Below are 16,869 nucleotides of genomic sequence, written 5' to 3' on the forward strand. Positions count from 1 at the left end.
CCCTTCTACAAGAATTTTTAATGGATTCAAGTGCCACTCTAATGGGAAGCTGAAGGGATAAACTATCCTTAAGGCTATGACTACATAATCACCACCCATTTCTATAAATTAAGACAACTGCCTAGTATCTCCTTCTTCTCCTCAAAAAAAATGTGAGCCCAGCGGGTGTGCCCCAGTGGTTGAGCATCGACCCATGGACCAAGCGGTCGCAGGTTCAATTCCCAGTCAGGGCACATGCCCGGGTTGGGCGCAATGCAGGAGGCAGCTGGTCAATGTTTCTATCTCTTTATCCCTCTCCCTTCCTCTCTCTCTAAAATCAATAAACGCTTATTTTTTTTAAAAAAGTAACTGGGCCGCCGAGACCGGTTTGGCTCAGTGGATAGAGCGTCGGCCTGCAGACTCAAGGGTCCCGGGTTCGATTCCGGTCAAGGGCATGTACCTTGGTTGCGGGCACCTCCCCAGTGGGGGGTGTGCAGGAGGCAGCTGATCGATGTTTCTCTCTCATCGATGTTTCTAGCTCTCTATCCCTCTCTCTTCCTCTCTGTAAAAAATCAATAAAATATATTTAAAAAAAAAAAAAAAAAGTAACTGGGCCTAGACTCTAGATCTTCATATCCAGTTGCTGCCAGCTCTTCTTTCCTCTACCCATATGAAAAACACTTTCCTTTCGCAGCTGGCCCAAGCCTAAAATAACCTGCCTTAAACCCGTTCTGATTATATTACAGAATAAATGGTAAATTGCATAATTTTCTGTAACAAAGTACACAACTGGGATGGGATCTTTAAGCACCAACAACTTGAAAACCTGTCTTCAATCTGAGTGTGAAAAGTACTGAAACCCCTCAAAATGAAAATTCTAGAGTCATGTCTCACAAACTTTTATGTTAATTTACCTAAGAACTTTTGAGAGTTCTCCAAGAAGATCTTTCTTTTCCTTGGTGAGATCCCCCTGTGCCCGAAGTGCACTGATAACTCCAGCATATGCCTCCAATTCTAGAAGAAGAAAATTATTTTATCAAGAAAGGCCTTCAATATTTTAATACTGTGGCTACATATAGTGAAGCTTCAGGGGAAGAAACCTAAAAATCAATAAAAAATCAATATACAAATATTTTTTTAAATTCCTCTCAAAAATTTTATCTAATAACATAGATTAAAATGTAGCTTTTATAATTTTATATTACTTTCTTCTTACTGCCTCAAGAAGTCATGTATTTAAAATATGGAGGTAGAAATTCTAACGGTAAATATTTTGTCTCACACATTATCACTAAAGGACATTTAACTCAGATGCTACCAACAACTGGAAACAGACTCTAAATGATATAATAAGGGTGATAAAGAAGGTTTTAGCATTACTGAAAGTATCTTCACCTCTAATCCTTGAAATAATTCCTTAGGCTCACTTAAGAATTCAAACTATAGTCCACATACCTCCTTGATAGTTGAGAGTACTATTGAGTACTGTGCAACTGAAAAATTACTGGAACAAGAGTCAAGTGGCCAGATTCTGGCTCCAACAGTGCCACTTACAAGTTGTATGACCTTGGGCAAGTCCTTTCTCATCTCTGAGCCCCAGTTTCTTTATCTAAAAGAGACTTTGAAGGGCCTGGCCAGTGTGGCTCAGTGGTTGAACATCAACCTATGAACCAGGAAGTCTTGGTTCAATTCCCATCAGGGCACATGCCCGAGTTTCGGACTCAATCCCCAGTGTGAGGTGTGCAGGGGGTAGCCAATCAATGATTCTCTCTCCTCATTAATATTTCTCTCTCCCCCTCTCCCTTTCTCTCTGAAATCAGTAAAAAAAAAATATAAATATATATAGATATATATATATATATATATATATATATGAGACTCTGAAGGTACCTTCCAGATCTAAGAGCTTCTCCAGCTATAAAAACAACCATCAAAATGATTAAGGAAGATTAGGAAACATGAATTACTCTTACAGCAACCAGGACTTAATATTACCAACACAGCAACAACCATTATGAAATAAAACTGTCAATCCCTGGAACTGGTAAAACCAAAAAGTCCTAAATGGCTCCCAATGAACCATGCCTCTCCCCCTGATTTGGCATGTGACTTGCTTTAGCCCTTAAAACCAGTATATGTGATGCAAGCAGACAAGCACACAGGGCCTGGCTCTCTTGGAACTCTGAAATCACCAAGCCATGAAAAAGCCCAGAATGAAGGCCACATGGAGAGAGAGGCTCAGCCATCTCAGCTGAGCCCAGTCAACCAGCTAAACTACCAACTGAAAACAGCCAAATGAAAGAGCTCAGGCAAGACCAGCAATCCACAGAATCTTGAGATAAGATAATAAAATAGTTGTTTTAAATCACTAATACTAGGAGACAGGTAGCTGGGTAAAACAAAATAATGGGAAATAAGTGCCCAGGCTACAGTTATCTTCTTCCTAAATTCAAGTTGCTACCAGTATTTGCCACTAGCCAATTCCTGACACAAAAGACACTCAAAGTTAGCCAAATAATGAAAGCAAGGATAGTTGCATTCTCAGCACTTATATCAATAATAAACTAATAGCCTCATTCAGTTCATATTATTCACAGTTCTAATTATAAAAAAAAAAAAAAAAGCTTTATATGGAAAGCTGAGCTGACTATATTAAATAGAAATCTCTGGACCAAAGGAATTATCCCAGCTGCAAACATCCTGCATGTCCACTCTGTGCTGGATACGAGGTCAATGTTTCACGAGGTCTCTCTGGACGAACAAAGCTCTCTGCTGCTCTGGAATAGTGAAGGAAATACTCAGCTCCAGAAAACATATATTTTAGCTATTATCAGAACCCAAAGTAGAGTTCAGAAAAACTCTAGGATAACCAACTAAGAAATCACTGCACTCTAAATGTTTATGCCCCATTTATGAAATATTTCATGCAACAAATCAATATTGAGTCCTGTTATATATACACCAGATAGTATGCTAAATCCTGCCCTCAAGGAGTTAACTCTAGAATATAGCTACAGTGAAACAAGTCATCAGACTATTATGATACAGTTTATAATAGAGTGGTAGGGGCACAGAGGAGAAACACATCATCTAGTCTGGAAGCGTAGGTTTTAATCAGAAAGGTATCTGTGCTCCAGGCAAGCAGGGGGAAAAAAGGCAAGTGTGCAAAAGGAAGAGAGAATAAGACAGCAGATAATGTTTCATACAGACATCAAACTTCCACTGAGTCAGTGACTACTTTGAGTTTTACACTAGGGGAAGTAAAAATATGTCTGTACTTGCATAGTCAATAATTCAAACCGAACTAGTAGTTGAACATTACTACAAGGGACCATGGAGAATCCTACATAATCCTACATAATAAAAAGGTAATATGCAAATTGCATCACTCCGCTAAGCCCACGATTGGGCCGGCTGGAGGCGCGGGGGGCGGGACTCAGGGTGAGTGATTGGCTAGCAGTAGGAGGAGGGGGGGCGGGGAACGGCCGGCGCTGCGGGAGGACCCAAGGGGCTGGCAGAAGACGCCAGTGGCAGAACTCGCAGAACTCGGGGTGGCCGATTGCGTGGCTGCCGGCACCAGTTTTCCACCAGCACCAGTTTTCCTCTGGCCACCCCCAACTGATTGGAGCGCCTCCCGAGTCCCACCCTCAGCCTTCGGGAGGCGCTCCGATCTGCAGGGGGCCAGACGAAAACTGGTGCTGGCGGAAAACTGGTGCTGGCAGCCAGGTGAAGGAAAGTCTATTGCACGAAACTTCGTGCAACGGGCTTCTAGTATTTACATAAACAAAACGAAGTCCCTATCCTCAAGGGGATTAAAATCCAACAAGGGGTGCATGTGAGGGAATAGAGAAGGATAAAAATGGAAAAGTAGTTTGGTGCCAGACTAAGAAAAGCCTAAAAAGTTCTTATTTGATAGGACTCAGTAACTGAATGTGGAAGGAATAGCAGAAAGAAAGGTTTTGCAGTTTACAAGATATTTAGGAGAATGTCAGTATCATAAGAAATGGAGAGGTCAGAGAAAAGTGGTTTGAGGAAACAGAAAAAGAAATTGACTTTGGGGCTCTGGAATTTATAGTGATCAAGACACTATTTCAAAAAAAGTGAAATTAACTAAAGAAATGTGATAAAGATTTTTGACATATCAAGTCTCACTCCAAGTCTAACTAAAAAGTCATGCACAAAAGTAGGTGGCAACCTCACAAAATACTGGGACTCAGAACAATTACCATAGCTACAAAATCAAAGGTCCCTCCTCTCCTTATCCAGAAATTCACTCATTGTAAAGAACTTTTAATAGCTTCCCAACCTCCTTCACATTTATTGATTTCCATTTTGATGGGTATCCTCAGATCCTGACAAATACCAATTTCTGACATTAATTTTGATGCCATTCTATTATAGTGTTAACTCTAATGATACATAAGTATAATGAAATAATAAACACATGCAAACACCACCAAAAAAACCCAAAGGATTTACCATACCATTTTTATAAAGTCCTCAACCCATTCCCTTTAAAGAAATCAGCAATTCAATTATACTATTGTCCATAAAGCCCCTGTTAAGAGTTATAGCTCAAGAATTTGATATTAGAGGCCCAGTGCACGATATTCATGCATTTTGGGGAGGGGGGGTTCCCCTCAGCCCAGCCTGCACCCTCTCGCAGTCCAGGAGCCCTCGGGGGATGTCCAACTGCTGGCTATTAGTCAGAGGTGGGAGAGGCTCCTACCACCACCGCTGCGAACTGTTGTTCTTAATTATTTCAGCTATGAAACAAATACAAGCCTTACTTTATAGTTGGTAGCTTGAAATTATAGCAACTGCATGTAAGTGTGTAGAAAACCATCCTTAAATTAGTACTAAAAGTTTGGATATAAAGTTAAAGGGAAAAAAAAATAAAGGAATGACTGACCAAAGACAAAAACAAACCAACTGTCTAGTTGTACTAAAACACAATGCTAAGTTTTTAAAATAGAGAAATCTTCATAGTGGCCTGAAGGGAAATAAAAACAGCCAAAGTTATTAACAGGCAGAGTAAGGGCAGCTATGACCAGATTTATACATAGGAATTCCTGACAAACATTTCTTTTAAAGAAAAGATTCTGCCCTAGCCGGTTTGGCTCAGTGGATAGAGCATAGGCCTGTGGACTGAAGGGTCCCAGGTTTGGTTCCGGTCAGGGGCACATGCCTGGGTTGCAGGTCCAATCCCCAGTGGAGGGTGTGCAGGAAGCAGCAGAAACAATGATTCCCTCTCATCATTGATGTTTCTATCTCTCTCTCCCTCTCACTTTCGCTCTGAAATCAATAAAGATATATTTAAAAAGAAAAGATTCATAGATTCATCTGCAAAAAAAAATGTCTAAAAGTTGTTTTAAAATTCTGTACGCTCAGATGTCAAGCCCTATAACAGGCCCTTTTTATATACAGTTAATCCACATAACAAACTTATGCAGCAGATATTGTTATCCTTCCTTTACAAAAGTGCTAGCAGATTTAGGGAGAATAAATAACTTTGTCCTTGATCATGTGGATCATTAGTAACAGAACCAAGACCCCAAGCCTGTCTGAATTCAAGGTCCACACTTTCCCCTTCAAAATCATAGATACCTAAATAATTCATATCTACTGCCAAAACATTTAATGTTCTTTTCAAATATTTGTTCATTTATTGCGCACCTACTATGTGCTAGCCTGAGACTACAGTGGTAAATGAGACAACAAGGTCCTTCTTCTACCTTGCAGTCTAAAGCAGCATTTCTCAACCAAGGATCCTCATTTGAACCACAGAATACAGAAAATTATTTGAATTATTCTTTTGCTCAATTTCCTCATTACTAATACCATTCTGGATGCATAAGAAGTTAGTTCATTATATACAACAGATACTTTAGTATTAGGGCTTAAGTCCCTAAATGCTAGTTGAGAAAGGCTGTGCTAAAGGAAAATATAATAAACGAGAGGCCCGGTGCACAAAAATTCGTGCACTGGGGGGGAAGGGGCGGGCGGCCCTCAGCCCAGCCTGCGCCCTCTCACTCCCCGGGGGATCGGGCCTAAGCTGGCAGTCAGACATCCTTCTGGCAGCCTGGGAGCTCTGCTGGGAACGGGCCTAAGCCGTTAGGTCGGACATCCTTAGCGCTGCCATGGAGACAGGAGAGGCCACCACCACCACCACCACGCTGGCCAGCCATGAGCCGGCTTCCGGCTGAGCGAAGCTCCCCCTGTGGAAGCGCACTGACCACCAGGGGCAGCTCCTGCATTGAGCGTCTGCCCCCTGGTGATCAGTGCATGTCATAGCAACTAGTTGTTCCTGGTCATTCTGCTGTTACGGTCAGTTTGCATATTACCCTTTTATTATATAGGATTACTATATAATTCATTACAACCACAAAGGGTATTTTATTACTGATGGTAAAATATAATTTGGGAAAGACAGCATAGCTTACGTTAACTTACAATTCAGAAACAATATGTAATTCACATATACATTCATGAATGTTAAAAGTATGCTAAAGTGAGACAGGAATCATATTCCCCGGGTTGAAATACTGACTCCAGGACTTACTATCAGCATTATCTTGAGTTCTAAGCTTCAGTTATATCATCTGTAAAATGGGGACAAAAAAAGAAAAATGCCTCCTTTTTTAGTTTGAGGATTAAATACGAATGTAAAGAACTCAGAATAGCCCAGTATCCCTCAAGAATTCTTAGTTGTTATGATTATTATGATTCATGCACCTACTATGTACAAAGCACTACGGTAGGCACTGGGGAAATAACAATGAGTAAGACGAGAACAATACCGCTCAAGAATTTCTAATGTAGCAAGAAATATGGCATCCCTGCAAACAGCCATGATCCAAACAAAAAGAGAAAAGTATCATGGAGGCATAAAAACACAGAAAATGAAAAGCATACCCAATTTTCGAAGAATCCTTTTGCATTCATCCCTGCTGAGATCCAAAAGGGTTGGCCACACAACAGGCATTGCTGCTTCTTTTTGGTAGCCCCAAAGAGCTTGTCTTCTCTACCAAAACAAAAAATCAAATCATCAAGTACATTCAAAAGGCCACTCACCTGGAGATCCACAGGCTAGGAAGTAAAACCAACAATAAGAATATCTCACAACCACTCTTTCACCACCACACTTTCCAACTTCTGACGAATGAATAACTAAACAATCATTTGGGAGCATACTACTCCAGCCTATGACTGGAAAAAGCACAGGCTACAGAGTCAGACAACCGTAAATTCTAGTTCCATGTTTCAATTTACTGCCTGTGTGATCCTGGGAAAATTGGCCTATCTGAGCATACCTTTTACACATTACTAAAGCAGAGGTATCATCACCGGGTTTGTTATGAGGATTAGAGAACTGTGTATGTGAAGTTATCATCATGGCTGGTACATTGTTTAATAAACAGGCACTACTACCTTTGGACAAGTTACTTGATTTCTGTTGGCTTTTTCACTTATGAGTTACATGAGATAAAATATGTTAAAACGCCTAGCACAATACATGGGTTAATGGAACTTAATAAAGAAGGTTCTCCTCAATCCAAACAATGAAAGATGAATGCACACCCTGTAGTCTTTAGCCATTTAACAGAAGTTTAGATGCTAGGAACTTACTTGGCAATGGGAATTCCCTAATCTGGAAGATAAAAAGACAACGAAGCTGGGCACTTGTGCAATACCTGCTTAGCACACAGTGGGTCCGCTGTAAGTATTTGTTAAATAGACGAATGAATGACTGAGGAGAGTAAACTGAATGAGTGAGTGAGTGAATGAATGAATGAACGAACGAACGAACGAACGAATGAACGAACGAGCGAGCTCACGGTCCGGTCTAGGAGTCAGGCACCGAACCCTAAGGACAGTTTTATCCCCTTCCAGGCGCCGAGGCTGCAGACTCCCAACTCCCCGCCTGGAGTTGAGTCCCCCTCCCCCTACTTCCCATCGTCCCCTCAGCTCAGAACCTACCCAGAGCAAGGAGACAGGGACCGCGCGCCCCAGCCGGCAGGATGACATAAAGAAAAGGGGTGGGGAAGAGGAAGCAGGGGCAGAGCTAAAAGAATCCGCTCCCTCCACAAGCCAGTCCCCGCCTCCCGACAGGATTTTGGAGGCGGCCGGCGACCGACCGCCGGAATCGAGCACCACGTCACGGCATCCCGACGCGTCCCCCTCGCCAGCGGTACCCACCGCGGGACCGCATCGCTCGGGAAGCCTGGGCAGCAGTGGCCGGAGCCGGGTCCCGGAACCGGGATCTCGTATAATCCTTCCCCGACTCAAGTGTCAAGGAGACAAGCCCGCCCCGCCCCCTCCCCAAACATGCACTCTCGCAGCGCCACCAGAGTGGCCAGCCCACCCTCCTCACCGCGGCCGGGGCGCCGGTCGGCGCCGACCCTAACATCGAGCCCGCCACCCAAGCCTTTCGGGGACAGTGGCCGGTGTCAGGGGCGCCGGCCAACCTCAGCGCTTCGCTCCCTTCTCTGCGGAGAGGATAACGAAGAGAGAGGAGGCGCGTGGACAGCCAGGCAGATGACCGAGACTCACCAGGAGGCTCCCTGGGCTGGAACCCCAGATCCCCCAGCACGAGGCCTGCCAGAGTGCCCCTCAACCCACCTCGGGAACCCAACGATCCCGTTAGGAGACAACGGAGGATGGGGCTGGGCGCCCCAAGCCGGGCTCTGCATGCTTAGCCCAGGGCTCCTCCAGCCTGACTAATCTGCCAGCTCTTTCCAGCACCCTGTCTGAGAGTCACCCACCTGCCCGGCCTTTCGGGGCTCATCTAAAAGGCTCCTCCGCCAAGACTAGGGGACACCAGGAATTGGGTTTGTTTGCGGTGCCTCAGAAGGGGCAAGATGGCGACAGGTATCAGGGCGCAGGCGCAGCTGCGCGCTGCCAGTCGGGAAATGTAGTTCGCCCTTCCCGCCTTTGGGAGAAAAGCCCGCAGAAGGCCTCCTTTCTCCCCGTTCCTCTTCTCCTCCGCATTTTGAAAGGAAACGAGAGACATCGCGAGGGGAGCTGGGAGTTGTGGTCCGAACCCAAACTCTTCGGTCGGCTGTCGCCCGCGCAAGGAGGACTGGGATTGTAGTTTCCTTGGCTTCTCCTCCATCCCCTCCGCTCCGGCTTCGCGCGCCTTGTCTCTGGCTGCCATCTCCCAGCCAATCAGCTGCGCTCTCTGCTACGTGTGGCGTCACACGTAGCGGTCAAAATGGCGTTGGTAGCTGGAGCCGTGGGGTTTCCGCGACCTTTATTCCAAGGGAGGTTAGGGCTGGAAGGAGAGCAGCTATGTCCCTGAAGTGACGTGGAGGATTAGGATCAGATTCTTGGGAGCAATTATCAGCTGCTTTTAACCCTGCCCTCTCCCCCCCGACGCAACTCGGGAGAGTTAATCTGCGCTACGAGAATCCATGTAGTGGACAGCACAGGTGGCTTGTACCTGATCTGGGGGTTGCGAGGTTGCGGAGAAGGGGAACCCTAAGCGTCCTCGAATTCGGGTTTCTCCACCTGTGAAGTGGGAATGAGAGTGCTGTCTCGTGCTATATCTGCCAAAGGCCAGGAGAAGGGATTTATTTGAGGCCCTAGGACCTGGTAGGTTCGCCCTTTAGCTTTTGTTCTTACAGAACAGTTGTGTGAAGAAGGTATTGTTGTCCCTGTTTTACAGATGAGAAAAGGGGCCCAATATACGATTATTCGCGGCCATAAAATCGAAGTCAGTACCTGGTATTGAAGATTTAGTCAAATTTTGTGATTGCCCTCCCTCTTAAATTTTGTACTTTTGGAAACATAGGAACTGGTAAAAAAAGTTCAAGTCAAAGAGGTTTTTAATATGCTTTCTGATATTAACAAAGTTTCCTTGAAAAAAAAATAAAAATGGGGTCAGTACTACCCAGTGGGGATGTTAGGATAACACAGAGAAAAAAGGTTATTTGTAAATTGTGGACACTATACAAATGTGTGAGACTGTTCATGTTTTTGAATGGTGCTGTAGGTTAGAAAGAGAAAATAAGGAACACCATTTAAGTTTCCTACTATTTTCCCATTAGCTGACAATACTCTGAGGTCCGGGAAAATTGTTACTGTAAAACCCAAGCCTGCCCCTTCAGAAAGTCATAAAGTGGGACAAGAAATCACCAGCTCTCCCCCCTTGCTCTCTGTGATCTTTCAATGCATTCTCTTCCATCTGTTTCCCACTAATTTGAGGTACCACCTGTTTTCAGTCCAATTACTTAAGACTCTTGGAAAGATGATAACTGAAACCTTAATAGATTTTGTAGTTTAAAGTACATCCTTTGAATTGAGCCTCACAGGTATAATTAAGTGAGGCAGGTATAATTAAGATTCCTCCCTTCAATGAATGAGAAAAACACAGATATTCAAGAACTTTCCCAATGTCACAAAGCTGGGATTTGAAGGGAGCTGGGCTTTATAACCCCAGGTCTTCTAATTGCCAGGTGTCTTCCTCTACAACAAACGTCAAGGTGACAGGTAGTGGAGTAGAAATTGAAAGACAAACTGTTTATAAAATCAACCCTGACATAATAAGTTGCATATTAGTCAAGAATTATAGCTTATGAGGTACCAATACTGTCCTAAACATTTCACATATTAATTCATTTAGTCCTTAATTTTATGAGGTAGAAACTTCAAAGGAGGAAATGGAGGCATAGGAAGGAGATGAAATAGCTTGTCTAAAAAAAAAAAAGAAAGAAAGAAACAATTTGCAAACACATAAACCAACCAACCACACACACACACACACACACACACACACATATAGCTTGTCTCAAGTCACACATGATAAGTAAACCTAAGGATTTAAACCTAAGAAGCTTGGCTCCAGAATCTGCTCTAGACCAGTGGTTATCAAACTTTAATGTTCAACAGGAACCATTTGAGGATCTTGTTAAAGTGCAAATTTAGATTGAGTAGGTCTGGATAGGGCCTAAGATCCTATATTTCTAACAAACTTTTAAGTGATGTTGATGCTCTGGCATCAAGTACCTATAATCTACCACATAGCCTCCCTTTCCTCCTAGCCATATTTGTCTTTTGTAGCCATGGCCTTCCCCATGCTGCCTCTGACTGCTTCATATTTCCCAAATTAAATTACCTTCCTTAAGGATCAAACTTCACCCTCAAAAAGCTAACCCTGCTCCTACCTTTCTTTCAAGGATGGGACAGGCATTCCCACCTCTGCTCCTACATCACTTACTATACATCTTGTTTCAGAACTCAAAACATGGAGTTACAGTCATTTGAATGATTTAAGAAGAGAGACCAGATCTATGCACACTAGTGCCCAGCACAAGAATAGTAGCTAATACTTTTCCAGGGCCTTCTCTATTCCAAATGCTATTACATACATTAACTTGTTTAATCTCCACAATATGAGAAACAGTATTATCCCTATTTATGGATGAAGAAGCAAAGAGGTTAAGTAGTTTGCCCAAGGTAACAAGCTAGTAAGTGGCAGAGCCGTGGCTTCAAGCGAAGGCACTTTTACGTCAGGAGATGTGTGGTAAATCAAATGAGAGCCACCCTCCACTTCCAAAGAAGGAAAAGTAAACATAACTATCCTAGTCTGGGAAAATGTATTGGAGTACAATACCTGTTCAAACTTTATTACTCTTATTTATTAAGCAGGTTTCTTAAAACAGACTTCTTCAAGATGTGTATGCACCATTCTAATTTTGTAGTGCTATATTAGACAAGGTAGATTTCACTGTTGTCATGAAAATATGTTAACCTATAGTATTCACAGGTATGCAAATCGAACCAGGAGGTAACGGTTTGATACCCAGTCAGGGTACAGGCCTGGATTGCAGGCTCAGTCCCCAGTGTAGGGCATATAGGAGGCAGCCAATCAATGATTCTCTCTCATCATTGATGTTTCTATCTCTCCCTCTCCCTTTCTCTCTGAAATCAATAAAAATATTTTTAAAAAATAATAAAATAAAATAAACAAGTAGAATATTAAATAGAGCAAGATGAGTGGATTTGGGGGACACAAAAGAAAGAAGGAAGTAAACTGGGGATAACTGGCAATTACATACCCAGGTTCAATGGAGGATCAAAAGTGCTTTGAACAGTGCAGGATCAGAAGTGCTAGAACAGCTTCAGAAAGGAGGTGAAAGTCTGGCCACTGCCTTTATTCCTTTCCTTCACTGTAGTCTCTACTTCCTAAACAGCTGACCCCATTGTTTTGGTGGGCTAATGATAAGACCAAAGGAATCTCTCTGTACTCCTTGTGCAATGCATCCACCATACTCCCAATGCTGTCAGGGTGAGCTTTCTAAAACTCAAAGCTCATCATGTCACTCCCCTGCATAAAACTTTCCAGTGGCTCCCAGTTGCCAACATAATAAAGTTCCAGCTTTTTTTATAAGCAAACTGATGCCAATGCAAAGAAACTTGTTTACACAGCCAACCTTTTCCTAGAGCACTGCTGTCACCTCTTTATCTTGTCTAAAATGTGACATTTAACTTAATCCCTTTCAAATAGAGTTCTTCCTTCTCCCCCCATCTTCAGTATCGTGAGCCAAAAGTTAAGGCTGGCATTCTCCTAACTTGTCACACAACTTCCAGACCAGCTATCCCTGCACCATCAAGCCATGCAAATTTCATTCCACCTTCATTCCATCACTAGGGATGAAGGGATCTTCGGAAGAACGTTTTAACAGTCTGCTGTCATCAGCTTAGGTTTCCCCATTTTCCTCTCTGCCTCTATACTCAACAGAGGGGTATAAACCTTTCCCCAGCACTGCCATTCGAGCATCCACTTATGAGACTATGTTCTGTACTTTTTTCTCCAGAACTGTTCCACCTCTGAAACCAATAACCAAAGTATTCCACATTCTAAACAAAACTCTTTTATTCCAGATTTCTTACTCCTTTACCCTCACCAAACCTGCTCTTCAACTTCAGTGAAATCTGCAGTTTACAGTCTCAGTTCCAGGTCTGTTGCCCTCCCCGGCTTTACTTTACTTTCTACTCTGAACCCCATGATCATTTAATTCAGACTCCGTCTCATCAGCACTTTCAAATTCATTCAACCACCTCTGTTCTTCCACATAGACCCTAAAACAGTCCTCAACCTTGGATCAGTTTCTCTCCTACATCCCTTCCCATGTTGATATATCTATTAGTTAACTATTACTGCATTATAAATTATTCCAAACCATAGTGACTTAAAAGAACAAGGAAATGTTTCAGACAGTTTTTGCAGTTTCTGTTGGAATCAAGAGTGGCTTAGTTGGGCGGTTCTGGCTTGGGATCTTTAAGAGGTTGCAGTCACAGTGTCAGTGGGGGCTGCGGTCTAAAGGCTGGCTGGGGCTAGAGGGTCAGCTTCCATGGCAGCTCACTCACCTGGTTGGCAAGTTAGTGAGGCAAGAGGTCTGTTTCTGACTGTGCGGATTTCCCTGTAAGGCTGCCTGAGCATCTTTACTACTACAGGGTAGCTGACTTACTTCAAAGTGAGTGATCTGAGCGAGCATATAGAAGCTACACTGTTGCAATGTGCCTGTGTGTGCCTGTGTGTGTCTGTGTGTGTGTGTGTGTGTGTGTGTACACAAAATCAGGTTTTATATTTGTGTGTATAAAAAGTAAATCTAGAACAACTTGATGGAAATAAATTGAAGTAATATTAGGTAGCATTTATTGAAGTCCCATTATAAAAAGAACATCTCGTGTGCATTATTATCTCATTTAAATTGCACAACATTCCCAATGACATAGTAAATATTGTTTTATTTTACAATGAAAACAAGGCCTACAGAGAAGAAGAATTTTTCTGAAGTCAGATATCACCAGAAGACTCTTTCCAAGAACACACAGATATTATGGAGTTCTGGTTATCTGGTTGCATAATAAACCATTGCTGTGGCTTAAACAATTTATTTTGCTCATGAATCTCCATGTTGGTAGGGCTTAGTGGGGACAGCTCATTTCTACTCCTCCAGGCATCAGCCAGGGCAGCTTGAAGGCTCAGATCAGGAATCATGTGAGGGCTCATTAACTCGTATGACCAGCAATCAATGCTGGCTGATTCTTGGAATCTTTGCTGGGATTATCCGTGGAAACATCTGTATGTGACAGCTCCATGTGGCCTGGGCTTCATTACAACATGTGGCCACATTCCACGGGCCAGTGACTAGAGAGAAAGAGACAAGAGAAAACTATATTATTTTTATGATCAAGCTATGGGAGTCATAGCATAATTTCTGCCATACTCTTGATTAGAACAGTTAGGCCCACCCAGGTTCAAGGAAAAGGGGAATAGATTCCATTTCTTGATGGAAGAGTGGTAGAGTTCTGAACATGTGAGACCAGAAATATTGTGGCTATTTTTAAAAAACATTATCTGCCACAGTCAATCTTCTTTCTACAACAATGTCCCTCTCACATGCAAAACACACTCACTCCTTCCCCTAAAATCCCCAAGTCTCTAACAACAATGGCTTGGGTTGCTAAGAGGCTAAGAGGTTGCAGTCATACTATGAGATTCCATTTATATAAAGTTTAAAAGCAGTCAAAAATTATAGTAATAACCCTGGTGGGTGTGGCTAGGTTGGAGCGTTGTCCCCTGCGCTAAAAAGTTGCCAGTTTGATTCTTGGTCAGGGCACATACCTAAGTTGCAGGTTCGATCCCTGGTGGGGGCATGTACGGAAGGCTGCTGATTGATGTTTCTCTCCTCTCTCTCTTTCTCTCAAATCAGTAAAACATATCTTCAGGTAAGGATTTAAAAAAAAAAAAAAAAGCTATTCAGGATAGAAACCTGAATAGTAAATACTTTTAAGCGAGCAACTATTTGGATGCAGCATGTAGGTACCTACTAGGTGCTTGAAATGTTCTATATCTGGGTAGAGGTTATATAAATAGATATGTAAAAGCTTATCAAGCTGTACATATAAGATTGTGTCCTTTATGTAAGTTACACCTCAGTAAAAAGGCACTAGCTATAGTGTTGAATACAAGCAGTACACATGTGTTAAAACCCATAGAATGTACAACACCAAGAGAACCCTAATGTAAATTATAGACTTTGGGTGATGATAATGTCATGTAGGTTCATCAGTTGTAATAAATGTACTGCTGGGGTGTGGGATGTTGATAGTGAGGAGGGGAGGGGACTTTCCACTCATTTTGCTGTGAACCTAAAACTGCTCTAAAAAATTAAGTTTATTACTTTTTTTAAAGGGATTAAAGAAAAACCTACCTGTACTAGTTAGGGGTGTGTGTGTGTGTGTGTGTGTGTGTGTGTGTGTGTGTGTGAGTGAGAGAGAGAGAGAGAGAGAGAGAGAGAGAGAGAGAGAGAGAGAGAGAGAGAGAGAGAGAGAGAGAGAGAGAGAGAGAGAGGCGGGGGGAGGGGAAAAGAAAAAGAGGGGGGAGTGGGGAGAGAGAAATTATAGATGAATGAATAAGCTTAAAGAACATTGGACAATTTTTGTTCAGTTTACTTAAAAGTAAGTCCTGGGGTTGTCTGGCTTCAAGCATTACTGAATCCAGGGATTCAAACAGGGCCAGTCTTAGTATTTCTCCATCCCTCAACTCTGTCTTCTACTGTATTGGCTTCATTCTCAGGTTCCATGTGTTGGCTCCTAGCAGTTTTAGGCTTATATCATCCTCCCTATTCATAGCCTCAGTAGAAAAGAGCACATGCCATCCCTTCCAACAGTCTTTTTTTTTTTTTTACACGTGTTTTTATTGATTTCAGAGAGAGGAAGGGAGAGGGAGAGAAAGACAGAAATATCAATGATGAGAGAGAATCATTGATCAGCTGCTTTCTACATGCCCCCTACTGAGGATTAAGCCCTCAACCCAGGCATGTGCCCCCACCAGGAATGGAATCGTAACCTCCTGGTTCATGGGTCAACATTCAACTGCTGAGCCAGACCAGCTGGGCTCTTCCAACAGTCTTATCAAAAGCCTTCTTAGGCGGGGGAGGGAGTCTTAATATATGGTGACAGGAGAAGATTTGACTTTGGGCACATGGTGCAATACACAGATCTTGTAAGATAGAAACTCACACCTGAAACCTTTATGTTCATGTTGATCAAAGTCACCCCAATAAATTTAATAATTTTTTAAAAAGTCTTCTTGCTCTGTTGCTGTTGGTTCCCTCTGAGTCACATGACTGAACTGTGGGCAGAGAAACATAATGCCGGACCTGACCACATGTTACTCTCTGGGAAGGGGGGGGTGGGGTCGGAAAATGGGGGTGGGTAAAGTCAGTTATTCCCAAAACACATGGAGTGCATGTGAGAGTGGGCTTGGTTTCCATTAGGAAAATTAGCATACAGTTTATCAGAGGAAGGTGAAATAATGCTGCACAGGAAAATCACAGATGTTTACTAAAATAAACCATGGCAATATGTGGTGAGTCACAAAAAATGTTCATACCCCTTGATACAGGATTCCCATTTGTGGGAATAATCCGAAATATGGGAAAGGTATTTATAGAGATTTTAATTTCAGTACTATCAAGAAATTGCAACCTAATAATAGAAGAGTATTACATATCCTACTCATTACATAGTCATTAAATTAATAGTTACAAATAATTAACATCAAGGAATATGCATATGATACATGGAAAAAAAAACATATACATGTAAATATTTAAAAAATGGAAGAAAACATGCCAAAACTATAAACATATTACAGTGAAAAAACTATGAATGATTCTTTTCCCTTTACGCTTTTACAAGTTTTCTTTTAGTTATTCATATTATGATGATGATTTTATAAAACTCCTTGGTCTCTTATTAAGAATACTACATTCTCCTAAGTATGGAGTAGAGCCAAATAAAGAAACTGCCGGATCACTTGGCTGATGATTCCGGTTAAGGTAGTAGAACCTCAGATAAATAATTTAACCTCCCATT

At 42.4% G+C, this 16,869-nt stretch overlaps 1 protein-coding gene and 1 long non-coding RNA gene across 2 annotated transcripts in view; one reads left to right on the forward strand and one right to left on the reverse strand.

The window, feature by feature from the left end:
- Positions 1 to 8,815, reverse strand: part of EMSY (EMSY transcriptional repressor, BRCA2 interacting) — a 79,921-nt gene extending 71,106 nt beyond the window's left edge. The window contains exons 1-3 of the mRNA XM_008149992.3: positions 8,745 to 8,815; positions 6,895 to 7,003; positions 894 to 993 (exon numbers count right to left, since the gene is read on the reverse strand). Of these exons, the coding sequence (XP_008148214.1) occupies positions 894 to 993; positions 6,895 to 6,964 (170 nt within the window). The 5' untranslated portion in view covers positions 6,965 to 7,003; positions 8,745 to 8,815. The remainder of the gene's footprint in view (positions 1 to 893; positions 994 to 6,894; positions 7,004 to 8,744) is intronic.
- Positions 8,816 to 12,880: 4,065 nt separating this feature from the next.
- On the forward strand, positions 12,881 to 13,878 carry LOC129151295 (uncharacterized). Its single transcript, XR_008558017.1, has 2 exons — positions 12,881 to 12,940; positions 13,752 to 13,878. It is a non-coding gene; the product is annotated as an uncharacterized LOC129151295 (long non-coding RNA).
- Positions 13,879 to 16,869: the final 2,991 nt, after the last annotated feature.

Source organism: Eptesicus fuscus, chromosome 13 (genome assembly GCF_027574615.1).
Source record: "Eptesicus fuscus isolate TK198812 chromosome 13, DD_ASM_mEF_20220401, whole genome shotgun sequence".
NCBI lineage: Eukaryota > Metazoa > Chordata > Mammalia > Chiroptera > Vespertilionidae > Eptesicus > Eptesicus fuscus.